At 38.8% G+C, this 14,163-nt stretch overlaps 1 protein-coding gene and 1 long non-coding RNA gene across 2 annotated transcripts in view; both read right to left on the reverse strand.

The window, feature by feature from the left end:
• LOC103382931 (copine-8) overlaps positions 1-11,148 on the reverse strand; it is a 57,631-nt gene extending 46,483 nt beyond the window's left edge. The window contains exon 1 of the mRNA XM_008315912.3: positions 10,667-11,148. Coding sequence (XP_008314134.1) covers positions 10,667-10,764 — 98 coding nt within the window. The 5' untranslated portion in view covers positions 10,765-11,148. The remainder of the gene's footprint in view (positions 1-10,666) is intronic.
• Positions 2,135-10,026, reverse strand: LOC112487360 (uncharacterized). The gene is made up of 2 exons (XR_003050402.1): positions 3,445-10,026; positions 2,135-3,397 (listed from the first exon to the last, which is right to left on the reverse strand). It is a non-coding gene; the product is annotated as an uncharacterized LOC112487360 (long non-coding RNA).
• Positions 11,149-14,163: the final 3,015 nt, after the last annotated feature.

Here is a 14,163-nt window from a genome sequence, read left to right on the forward strand (position 1 = left end):
CATTTTTACTTTATTATTTATTTTTACTTTACATTATTTATTTGTGCTTCATCCACAACCACAACAACATTCGTCTTTTCACATTTACTGAACCTCAAACTGTTTTTTACAACAGACTGATCTATACTCACTAAAGAGTCTCCATATGTTAATGCTTTTTTTTATTTGCAGTTTATTTTCTTCATTTTCTTCTGTAGATGGGGGTATTCCTCATTGAAAGGCCGACACATTAAATCTAAATCTGTCTTCTGAGAACTCCCTCCTCCCTCCCTCCCTCTCTCTCTCTCTCTCTCTCTCTCTCTCTCTCCTTCCTTCTCGTACTCTCTGTACGACTGTCTACCTCTTTGACCATGACCTGGATAGGATCTCTACAGACCAAACCATCTCACTGAACTAGATACAGTCAAACACACGCTGATACAAAGCAACACGGGCTCCTTTGTTTTCTGTATCAAACATCCCAGGTTCAACCAGACACATTTTTTCACATCAAAGGCAAACATACACTTTCAGAACAACATAGAAGCTGTTTGTATTGGTCCAATATTTCAAGTCTAACAAACTTCAAAAACAAAGTTAAAAAAATTCAGGCTTCTAAAAACCAATATTAATTTTCCAACACTGCAATCAATAATGAAGTGACCAAACCCAGTGCAACGACGTGCGACAATAAGGTAAACATCTCCAAGACATTAAAAAATATATTTTTTATTTACTCGCATCCTCCTTTTCCTCTTCCTCCTCCTCCTGCCCTTGTCTCAACTCACACACACACCCAAACTGATGGGTAGCCTCAGCAGCTAGCATTAGCTCTGTGTTTCTCTAAGCGGGATGTCCTAGTTCTTCCTGACTCAGTTCACACAGAGAGACAAACACGCAACATCTGTGTTAATGAATAACTCATTTGAATGCCTTTGCTGTACTGTCAACCAGACTTGTATGTTATATATTATATTATATATATTATATATTATTACATATTATATATATTATTATTATATATTATATATATTATTATTATATATTATATATATTATATATTATTACATATTATATATATTATTATTATATATTATATATATTATATATTATTACATATTATATATATTATTATTAATATTATGATTCAATCTAATATACAGTAGCAGCTTCTAAAGGTGCAGATACAAATAGATAAAGTGTCGACAAGCTTAAGCCAAAAGTGGAAAGTTTCAGGCCTGTTCTACGTCTGTACCCAAAATACAGACTTCCCATTCCGCTGAAAAACTTCATTCAGTATTAACATTCACATCTGTCTTTCTCGTGCATTATGTTTGTGCAGTGGCCTTTGGATAACGTTATCAACAGGGTGCCTTCGACTGTGTTTGAATCAGCCCAGTGGAGGTCCAGTACTTCTGTCCTCCGCCTCAACACATTCAGATCTACTCAGAATGTATTCTCCTCTGCTGTGCTTGACTTGCAATAGTCTTGCGGCCCTTATTAGGGCCCGTCCCCTTACTTTTAAAATCACTGACCTAAAGAAGTTTATTATCTGCACCTACTCTGTCTGTCTGTTCATGCGTGTGTGTGTGTCCTTGAATGCACGTTTTATCACCTGCATTTTAAAATAACTCCACAGCTGTGCAACCTTGAGACTAAGGCCAGTGGGTACACCCATTACCCTGAACCCAGTAGTTCTGAGGCTGCGTGTGTGGTGCATGTGTGGACCTTGACATTTGCCAGCGACCTGCTCTACCTGTCCGTCAGATCCATCTCAATTCATATTCTCCCCGCAGCAGTACAGTGTGTTGTTGGGAGTCAGGGCATTGGACTCACTGGTGTAAATGTGTGAGTGTGCTGCTGGTGCAAAGACACACACAGAGACCATGGTCCTGTAACCTACGTAGCAGAACCACCTGCGGTGTGTGAACAACAGAGGGAGAGAGGTCAATAGTAATTTCCTCAGACAGTGTATAAATCTATACCAACCCGAGGAAAAGAAATCCAAAACCCGATTACCGAGCTGCACTTTGGCCTAATAAACACACAATAAGTCTTACCAATGCACAAAAGCAAACAACACACTCAGTGCCAGAGGTGAAGTGAGACAAATGAGACAAATACATCAGTTCATCGGAAGGATTTTAGTTTTTAGTTTTTTTTTTCCCAGCGTAGCTTTGTCTCACTGATTGCCAGCACACGGTGCTGTCATCCGAAATCACTTGAACCCCCTGCTGTTTGTAACCGCCGAGTAAAGAGACAGAAAAAAAAGTTGCCACCGCTATGTCATTGTGCACACGTGTGCACGCAGACACATTTCTTTGTGCTTTTGGCTGCCATTGAACGAGCGAGCAGCAAGCAACCCTGTCTTCCCTCCTAAGTGACGGTTGTCAGCGGTGTCTTCAATAAGGGAGCCATTATGTGAGCTTTACAGGACCAAAAAGGTCAACACAATCACTTCCCTTAGACGGAGTGGGAGTGAGCAACCTGAAAATAGATCATGACTGGTGATGTTAAAGGGTGGATTTGCGGTGTAATTGGTTCACTGCTCAATCTAAGGACGTCTGACGACAGATTTGAGTCAACGTTTCATTGGGGGAGAAAACAATACAGCAGTTCCCCGAGATACGAACATCCGAGTTATGAACATTCGTAGATACAAACAGCCACTGACTGATGTCCATAAATTTTCGTAAAATGTCGTATTGGGTTCGCAAGTTCGCATTTTGAACCGCGCGCCACATCCGACTAGTTCCCCTTTCTGCCACAACACACGCCGAGCAGCACCGCTCCATACACCAGTTCATTTCGCCCAGTTCGTTCCTGCACGTGTCTCTGTGAGCATCTCAGCATGTTAGGCTTCGTTAGGCTTCGTTAGGCTTCGTTAGGCTTCGTTAGGCTAGGCCCTTGGATACTTTACCATTTCTGTAAGTTAACCTGACAACAACTCTACCTCTCACCAACAATAACTTTTCACCGTCTACTGTAAGTTACATTGTGGTACTGCAGTAATTTTTTCATTTCTTTTTATTATATACTGTAAAATCATGTTTATGTGTTGTTTTTATGTCCTGTAATTGTTTCTGGTAAGTCTTAGGGAATAGTACATTTTTATTTAGAGTAGTAATTGCATTTAAATTACCTCAAACGGCAATTATAGATTAAAATGTATAAAGACTTACGAACAATTAAGCTTACGAACAGCCCCTCAGAGTTGAAGTTAGTTGAATCCATTACGGTAATCAATAAATTCAGTGAGGTTATTGATCTGCTGTGTTTACAAAATCTTCTTCAATAAATTCAGCAGCAGCCCAGTTTCAGAAATACTATGTTTACTCTTTAGGTAACTGTTATCACGCTATAAATGTGTTACCAATTAAATGATAAGATTTATTGCTCAGATATAGAACATATTAACCTAAATTAAATGATAAGATTTATTGCTCAGATACAGAACATATTAACCTATATTTATTCCTCTTCCCTGTACTTTCCCGCAAGTACTTAAGATTTATAAAAGCTGATAGTACAGCACTAATGTGGAAGAAGACAAAGTTCAAGGAAGGAAGTCTGAGTCCATACTTGACTTAGACAGACCAGGACCTAAGAAGGATAGAGTCGCCATGGTTTTCTACTAATGGGTTACCACTTTTTAAATAAATCTGACTGTGCTAAAACGGAAATAAAGAAAACTGTCTTCCTTTGCTAATCAATACACAGAAATTCTGAAAAATATTGAGAGTTCTCTTCCTTGAAACACATTCAATCCAGTGGATATTAAGCATCGTCTGTGTCTCTGTTTTTTAGATTGTTTATGACAGTGCAACTGTGTGAGTCACGGGTTAGATCATTATCTGGACAAATTCTTCTGGTCAACAAAGAAATGTTGAAATACCACGTAAATGACACAGGCACCACAATCGGTGTGCACAATCATACAGTACAAATATACAACTAGGTACACAGTGTATAGTGCAGTTAAAAGCTTTGGTAGTGGTTGGGTAATTTTTTTGTTCCTTTTTAGGTACTTTAAAAAAATTCAGAACAGAAAAAATAATGTGTTCAAGAATATCATATTCAAATGTTAATTATGTTCATTTCTGCCACACTTTTCCAGCTATAAAGAGTTGAGTGACCTGACAGCACACCTAGGTTTACCATAGTTAACAGTCATGACAAATGAGATTGTAATTCTTGACTGTTTGGGTGGAAAGTTTTTATTTTATTTTTTTATTATTATTATTTGCGGCTTAGATATGAGCAATGATGTCAGCTAACCTTAACTATGACACTCCAGATACAGGCAGACAGTGAAGCACATCCGGTGTTTATATCTGTAATAGCTTCAATTAGTGAGTTTTATTAGTTGTTTGTACTAATCTAATGATACCGTTGACAGACAACAAAAATACAACACTGATAACTGTAGATGAAAAAAACTGATTACGTAAGTTCTCATGCATCTCGATTTATTGATTCAGTTTTTCACTAAAGTCAAATTTGATAAACTTTTATTATTACTTTTGAGTAAAGCAGTATGTATTGATATCCTTATATAGTAATTTTGATTATTATTGTGAAGTTCAAGTGCAGACAATATTTCGATTGTCCGCGTGAGTCAAGGCAGAGCAAATGCAGCAGGAGATCAAATCCAAACAGTCCTTTGGTCATTCTGTGTTAAACAGTATTGTAACACCAACAACTAGGAGTAAATACCAGTAGTATGAGATACCACTGCTACCATTCACTGCTTTACAGCTCTGAACTGTCAGAATGTGCTCGCCGTCGTGCATTCACCACCAGGCTGCCAAATGAGTCCATTCAGAATTAGACAAAGCGTAGGGTGTTTTTGGAGCTGGAGTAAAATGGACCAATTTGAACCAATGATGAGCATACGATTGCTTCATCTGCCCACTGCCAGTTGATTCAAATCGTATAGTCTGTTTGAAAATTTTAAAAAAAGATTATCCAGGAAAGAAATTTGTCCTTAATAAATACAACCTACAAATTTCACAACATCAGCTAAAATATGTAGGACTGAACAAATTCAGTCATGTATCAAATCAGGCCTGTTTGATGTATTTGAAACCTTCTTAAATAAGGACATAACAAATTTTCTGTGGGTAAAAACTGCAGGAACTTAAACGTAAATTATGGACATTGATGTCTTGGGGCCTGGGGAGGGCTGAGAGTTTCTGTCAATAGTTTCAATGTTTGCCGACAGTGTTGCAATGCATCACAAGACAGTGAGTGATGAGTGGGAGACAGAGGAGAAAAATGTGTCAAGCATTTGGAAAAACACTGGGGGGAAAAACACTGGATCCAATTCAAAAAAACAGTCCAGCTCTCATCTCTCCCATGTCAACGTCTTTGTGTGTTACTTCAGACGCTTCTCACAGGCTGGGAAAATGAAAACAAACAACACAAACCATATACACACCAATGCCTTTGTGGTTACACAATGGGGCTGCTTGTGTCTTAGACAGTGATTTTGGTACTTTTACCTATACATGTAACAAAAGACAAGTTAAGAGGTGACTGCTCGGCAAAAGAGCATGTTCATAGCTGTCTATGGTGAGGTTCATAAAGATTAAAATGTATTAGTTAATAATTATACAAAGCCATGCAGAACATTTTTATGTCAATAAAATAGTATATGATTGAATAAAAAACGTTGTCTCTTCAGGGCAGTTTCTGATAAACAAAATCTTTAATTAACTTCATTAACTGTGTAACTGTAAATGTTGTTTACACACAGTTTTAATTGCTATTTTAACTTTGTCTATGTCCTCAATTATAAACAAAATAATAGTTTTTTCTCGGTTTGACGTGTGATCCCAGGACAGACCACTTTCTTGTGAATGGGCACAGATCTAAAAACGGAAAAAGCCCAGCTGAATAAATTGAGTTAATAACCCCCTTTGGGGTGCTAATTATCTGTGATAGTAACTTTGTCGTTTTGTTGTGCCAGCTCTAACAAGGGGAGTCTCGTTTGTGGACTGAGCTCCATAGTGTTCACCCCAACAAGTCAAGACAAAGGATCTGAATTACAAATGGCTAAAAATGTTTTACTATTGATAAGCAATATAAGGAGATAAAGTGAAAACTCAGTGCTGCACTTAAATCATTATGCTGATGATGCAGCTATCTCATGAGCCAACATTTTCTACCAAGGAATGTATTTAATTACTGATCAATTTATCAATCTATCAGAATGAAATAATTTTTTGAAAAGTAAATTTAAAAAAAAAAATTAAATCGCTGCATACAGTTTTTTTTTTGGGTTTTTCAGGATAGCGCAGCATAAAAGTATACCAGGTAACAAGAAAAAAAGAAGAAAAAAAACACTTCCCAAAATGCAACTCTAAATCAATACCTAGCGCTGCCGACATGCTTTACAGAAGGGTTTAACCAATCATTGATGCAATTTCCTCCTGACCTCCTCCGGACATATTGACGTCTACTTCAAACAAACATTTCTTTGGTCTCATCCCACTGAGAAAAAAAAATCTTTTGACTCATTAATCCTTAGTCTACTGCTTGTGCAAATATGTCCTTCTTCCTAAGGGTTCAGGCTTCTGCGCATGATAACCATTGAAAAACAACTAGTAGAAAATAGACATTAGCTAACATCTGGGCTGCCGGGTTTAACTGTGACTCATGTTGTAAATTTATTTAAGGCAAACTTTTTACCAGCACATGGCACCTTGTAGCTTAAATGAGATTTAGAAATATTGGAACAGTGGCTGTGTGTGCGTGTGTGTGTCTTCGATCAATAACTGTAATGGAATATTTGGTGTTGAGGCCATTCAACACCACGTCCCCAGGCTCAGACATGTAGGTGGTAGCACTAAAATGCATCAGGGAGTAATTTGTTCCTCGAAGACTAACTGCTGCTTGGGTATACTGCCATTCATATAGGTAGCCTGACAGTACAGGGCATGTGTGAGCATACTTTTGTCCCTTTTGTTTGGCACAGTGGGCTGAGCTGGTAGTGTATTGATCCAGGCCAATACCACAGAGTCCACCATCAATCAGAGAAATGTCCCTGCTGCTTACTGCTGGGTCCCGGCCGAGCTCTGACTTCATAGCGCCAGAGCATTATCAGAATTAGCAGGAGATGCTGACTGTCAATATTTTTGTAACGATTATGTCACCCTTTATTACAGAGCAGTTTCACAAAAGGGATGGAGAGCATCTCTGTCCTTTTTTCTTCTGTTACAGGAAAAAAAACGTCTCAACGCCGTAATGATTTTTAACCACAGAACAGTCTGAACATTTAAAAGTTGTTCTATGTTCTATAGTTGTGTTACAGTTCTTTGGCTGTGATTTACAGTAACAGTCAGAGGCTACATATTAAGCCACTGTGAGGCTATTGTGTCCTTGGTTAATTTTCTCACTCTTACACCCCCCTACACACAGAGGGGAGACCTATAAAAAAAAGTAGTAACCATGGTAATGTTGCACACTGCCCATAGTGTCTACTAAGTACATATAGGGTTGTCATGAAAATGGAAATTCATTTTCGTACTGATACCCAGGAAACCACTCTGTACTTGAGGAGCAGAAGAGATGCAGAAAATATAAAATAAATATATTCTCTTCTCCATTTGACACAGGAATAAAATAATAAACAAAAAAACCCCAAATGAATACTTATTGATGTTTAACTGTTTATTTTAGCAGTATCAACTATTTTGCAACTGCACACAACATGAGATTAAATTACATATGGATATGGAAGGAGGGTTAGCAGTGTGTGCGTTGTTGCCAGTTGACTTCTGTTCAATCTGACATAGAAACCTACTTTAGAACAAAACTAGTTTTATTGTGGTAAAAAATCCACAACAAACTTTACAGACATAAAGGAATAGAGTCATTGGCTGCGTTGGGACACTGCTGCCAATGTTTAATATTCATGACAGCTTCAGGACAGCAAGTTTGCTTAGCACCACCAAGCATTAGCACTGTTTGCCCAAATAGGCTTTGAGGAAATGAGAGTTTAAGGAGTGGTGGTTTGGATTTTTGGCCAACCAAAAAATGATGTTTAACCTGCATCACTACAAACCTATGGACACTGGGGCATTACATTAAATGTCAAATGTTAAAATCCCAAATTAATATTGAATGGTAACAGATTTTTTTTTTTTTTTTACTAATCACAGGATCTATCTCGGGCTGAAAGTGAAAGGGAAACCTCCAAAACACACTTGCCCTGGGGTCTGCAAGCTGTGTGACTCACACATTCGCAAACTCCACTGAACATGTTCATATACCACCATTATATAAAGCTCACTCTCTGTTACTAAGGAAATGCCTCTGAAAGGCAGTAACCAACATATCTGAAAGGCTGCTCCAGGAGACGAAAGAGACTATTTCTGTTCACTTTCTGGAGACAAACAGAACAGCGGGGACTTCACAAAACAAACTTCTGAAATGTCCCCGAAACCAAAATAAGAGGAAAAAAAAGGCTCTGCCAACATATGATGATGTCAGTAAAACCTAGCTAAAACTCAACATTAACGCCCGTTCAAAGCGAGTATTTTCGGCCAAGAGCGATGACGATAACAAGTCTGTGTTGAAAAGAACACTAACACTGTGACAAAAATAAGGAGTCATTCTTCTAAGTATCTCTTTAGCCCAGGGGTCTCAAATTAAAACTAGTCGAGGACCACTGCTGCCACCTTCATTTCAATAGAGAGCCACATCAGTGTTGGGTGTTCGAAAGCCATCCACGCAGATGGATGGGGGAAAAAAGTAGAAGCTAAAAATGTATCTGAACCACTAATATTGTTTAACATTTGATCTAAACAGTGGACTTCATCATCTGCAAACATGGCAACTTGTGTTTATATTATATTGTAAACCATAATGAATAAAGCAAATATTTAGAGAATTAGGTTCACCATTAATCGGAATGAACATTTCCCAACATGCACACAATAATGTTTAAGAAACAAATGTGTATTTGTTATTTAATATTTACATTATTCATGACAGAAATGCAGCCTCTCTCTTCCTTCTTTCCACCTCAGTGTACAGTCTAACCCTGGTGGAGAAAGGGAAATCCCCCTCAAAGAGAGCTAAATACACTCAAGCCTTGTCTTCCTCCCTCCCTGTCCGTTTCCATCATGTCACACTTGCTAGCACTCAAACACCACGTTGGCTTTTTCTTGCCCTTTTTACACATTTCATGCAATACTGGAAGAACGATGGTACATTTGAGAATGAGAGCTACAACAACAGAACCAATAATAATATCACCACTATGAGACGCTGCACTGACATTTATGCTTGGACATCAAAATATCATTTTCTTTTTGTTTACATTCATTAAAGTGGAGTTCTCAAATGTACATATATAGACGAATCATCTTGACGTAACAATCAGAGATGTGGATCTCTATATGAGAAATGTCACCAATAAATACCATGTGGGCAGGCCAAGTGACCCACAACCTAAAAAAAATATCACGAAATCTTATTATCAGGCTATGGAAAAAGTATTTAATTTCCAGAGTTGTAACTACAGTAAGTACAGCAAATGCTCCTTCTGTGAGCTGAGTCTAACCCTATACTTAACACACATTTCTTCGTTGGGTTCAAACAGCAGTTATGACACCTTGGAGTGACATTACTGCCACCTACAGACACCAAATGTAAATATTTATTATTTATCTTTTTTGTGGCTTTATCCCTTTCAGAAGTAGCAGTCCTATGAAGGCGGGGTACACGATAGGGTTACGTATAGAGGCAAACAACCTTTCACACTCACATTCACACCTATGGTCAATTAACAGAGAATCATCACCATAATCTTTCATGTGTTTGGACTAAGAGACAAAATCTAAATCTGGTTAAGAACGTGCTGAGAACAAACATACAGTATACTGGATGAATACACATAATCACAGGCACGGGATTGATCTGGTGATCTTCTTTGCTGTAAGGCAACAGCACAAACCACTAAACAACAGTGAGACCTTTAGTAAATATAAATCTAGAAACTTCCTGCGAATAAATACAAAAACAGAGGAAAATGGGAGACAAAAATCTAGAAACTTCCTGCGAATAAATAAATAATAAATAGAAAAACAGAGGAAAATGGGAGACAGCAAGACACCATACACTTTTAGTTACCTGATAATCATGACTGTGAGTCTGGGAAATATTTATGAGAAATTATTGTGTTTTTATGTTGAAGTAAAAGAAAAGAAAAATTACAAAAAAGAAACGATCGGCAAAACTGTTTCGTTCCCCCCGGTGACCGATACCCGATGCTGAACGCATTCTTTAGTGACACCATAAGTCACAAATTACAAAAACCCCGGTGACCGATACCCGATGCTGAACACATTCTTCAGTAACACCATAAGTCACAAATTACAAAAAAATATATAAATATTACGTGTAATTTTTGTTACTATCGCTTTCAAATATCTAAATATTTTAAGATAGTTAAATAAAGCTGACGTTAACTGTCAGAATGTGACGACTTTTCTTTCGGAGTGTTTTGAACGAACGTGACATGTTCACGTCGAAAGTCAACAGAAAACTTAACGACTGGCAGTTAGCTCCGGGAGATTCCACGAGCTCACTAGTCTGAGTGTTATTTTGTGGGTTTGTCAAAAAAAAAAAACTAAATTAATAAATTAATAATAAAGGTGACAGAGAGTCTCGGTCTTACCTGCAGGACACCGTGATTTCAACTTTGGTGGCAGGAATAGACGCGTTGAGCGGGTCGAACTCGCCTATCGACGCCATGTTTAGGTAACTGTTGTTCATCCTGTCAAAACACTGGGTAAAAAAAAAAGATGTGTTTGTCTTTTTCCTTTTCCTCCCGTGTGCAGTCCAACGGGTTTAATATGAGCCGCGGAGCAGGAGGAGTAGGAAGAGGAAGAGGAGGAGGAGTGTGTGTGTGAGAGAGAGAGAGATCCTGCCTCCTCGACGAGAAGTGGAGCAAAGGTGCCAGAGAGAGAGCGGAGAGAGAGAGGGAGAGAGCGGGAAAGGGGCACCGGGGAATGTGATGTCACTTTGTCTTCCTCCTGTTTGTGGATTATTCATTTCTCTTTTCACTCATTTCACCCTCTGTCTCTGTCCCCGTCTCACTTTGTGTCCGTGTCCATTTCACCTGTCTCCCCCCTTCCTTCCTCTTCATCCTCAGTCTAGTGTGTGTGTTCTCTCTCTCTCTCTTTCTCTCTCTCTCTCTCTCTCTCTCTGTGTGTGTGTCTTTCTCTGACCCTTTACATCTGTTTTTCCTTCCATTTTTCTCTCCATCTTCCTTCTGCTTCACTGAACCCAACCAGACTTTTTTTTGCCAACATGTGACCCATATCTGATTTTTTTTTGTGCCAGCATGAATGGCATAAATCCAACATTTTCAAACCAAACAAACACTGCTTTTATATGTGGCCCATATGTGGCCCATATGTGGTCCATATGTGGTCCATGAGACTACATTAGGTCTAAATGACTAACATTTTGCTCGGTTGTTTACCTTGTAATTGAAATGTGACCCACATCAGACCCCACTGTGGGCAGTCTACGGCCCTGGGAGTGGTCCACATGGGCTGTACAAGGCTTGACGTGACTTAAAAATGGAGGCTACACATCCGTTTTTGTTATGAATAGTTTATAAATGCAATCATTCTGAAAGAAAAAAATGGCCCAAATCTAAATGCAATCATTCTGAAAGAAAAAAAATGGCCCAAATCTGATTTTTCTTTTTTTTTTCAACATGTGACCCATATCTGAGGCCACCGTCATTTGAGGTCTTCGGCGTGGTAACGTAGTTAAGACTATGGGACTCACTGCTGGTCCGTTTGCTTAATTTCTTGCTGAGACCAGATGTGTTTACGTGAGTAAAAATGCAGAGGCTGGACATCCATATGTGTGTTGTACAGTCTGAAAGCGGTTGCTCTCCAAACACGACTTTTTTGGCGATTGATGCGAGACTGACCTGATCTCCGCAGTATGATCCAGATCAAGTACGTACAGGCAACGTTGATGGAGCTGCCCTCATTGGACTTCTGTCCCTGGAGCTCTGCACTTAGGGGGAACAAAGGTCCGAGAGTCACCTTCGATGCCCCCAATCCTGTGGATAGTGGAGGACCTTCCAATCAATGCCAATCCAATCAAATTGATGGAGGAAAATTGCCCAACCACTTCAGACCTGAGAAACGCACTCTGACCTTTGATCTTTGCAGCGTCCACATCTGCAAATACAGCGTGGGGCACGTGGTGTCACATGTTCTTCTGGGCATCTGGGTCACTTCTGTAGACTGTCCACATGGACGTCTGATGACATCATTATTAGTACCGTATTTTCTGGACTATAAGTCGCACTTTTTTTTTCCTTCTTTGGGCTGGGTTTGCGGCTTATTCTCAGATGCCAATCATGTATTAAAATATATAACTTCATGTGTTTGTTATTTTCAGACTGACAGCCGCTAGAGGGCACTCTAGGCTTGCGGCGTACCAGTATCTGCAACTCTTGTAAGTGATATTTTTCTTTTTAGCTGGAGCGATTTATATTTGCTTTTTTCTTCTTCATTCTGCATTTTCGGCTGGTGCGACTTATACTCTGGAGTGACCTATAGTCCGGAAAATATGGTAGCAAAAAATGTAATTGGTCCATGGGTCATGCGGGGGGGCTTCATCAGAACTGGTTTCCATGTTTGCTCCACTCCATGTTTCTGTTTCAGTTTTAGTACATCTGTTTGTTTCTCACCACCATTGTCCAACCTGTCTGTCTGCTTGTCTGTCTCTCTTCATCTACCCGTACATTCCAGTCTCTGTCTCTCTCTCTGTCCATGCAGCTCAAACCCTCTCTCGGTTTCTCTCTCTCTCTCTCTCTCTCTCTCTCTCTTTTGACTTCTGCTCAGCTGATTTCTGCTCGGCTCATTCAAACCCGCTGCTTCAGATTTCCTGATATGGAAGTGTTGACAATGACACAATCGTTACCAAAATGGCATGAATCTGCACCGAGAAGTCGCGTTGGTGTGTGCCCCTGTGCGTATGTGTGCGCACGTGCACGCCTGCCTGTGTGTGTCAGTCCACATTTCCTCTTTCTTGAATACCCTCATTCAGACCAGTTCAGTGGAATTCAGTTCTCGTCAGTGGGAGTTACTGGCAGGGAACATTCACCGTTGCCTCCCTTGCATGGCTGCAGTAAGTTGTCAGGAGGCCCTGGGGCAAAAAAAATGTTCGGGCCCCTGGGGGTTTATCTTGGGTCATAAATTATGGACACGTCAAGTGTTGTTTTCGAGCATGGAAATGACCTGTTTTACAGTCGGTGGTTGCAGACTCTGACGGTATTATCACAAGGACAGCCACTGATTTGCTCCAGTGTTCTGTTTGACCTACTTCTAGATCTAACTCTATGATTTTGATACCCTTCAAAATAAAACAGAGTGGAAGCTCTACGGCCAGCCAAATATGAATGATTGTGACCGAGGTTGTCCTTCCAATGAAATATTACAAATTCATATTCAAATAAACCGTATGTCTATGTGTATATTTATTAATTTAAATATACGTATATATATATATATATATATATATAGACATATATATACATATATAGACATATATATACATATATATATGTATAAGGGATGTCCAATATTAACTTTTTGTCAAAATCCAATATGCCGATATCGTCCAAACACTTTGTATCCAATTCCGATATCCACCAATATCGATATATTCAGCCGTTTTTCCTTAAAACTGCGATAAACGTCTCAGGACCCCACAAGCGATTCAAGCATATTTCGCGAAACACAGGTATTGCGTAATCAGATTTTTATTATCGGACAAAAAACAATAACGATTCTGACAGATATTACAAAATTATGGTAATATCTGCCAGTAATATCGCTCAGCTGATATTACAAAAAACCCCTATATATATATATATACTGTATATGTTTATATATATAAAACAATTATATGCATGCATATTTATACATATTTAAATATATCTGTATATATCTGTTTGATTATATACACTGTATATACATATGTTATTTGATCAAACTATTTCTAACAGAAAAACATACGTTATATAAACAAAATATAAAGGAAGAACCATTTGTTGGATGGCAACAACACCAGGACAGATATAAAGGTACGAGGGTCACAGTACGAGTACATGGACGTATTCTACTTAAAAAAAAAAACCTA

The sequence above is a fragment of the Cynoglossus semilaevis genome, chromosome 8 (genome assembly GCF_000523025.1).
Source record: "Cynoglossus semilaevis isolate Cse_v1.0 chromosome 8, Cse_v1.0, whole genome shotgun sequence".
NCBI classification, from domain to species: Eukaryota; Metazoa; Chordata; class Actinopteri; order Pleuronectiformes; family Cynoglossidae; genus Cynoglossus; species Cynoglossus semilaevis.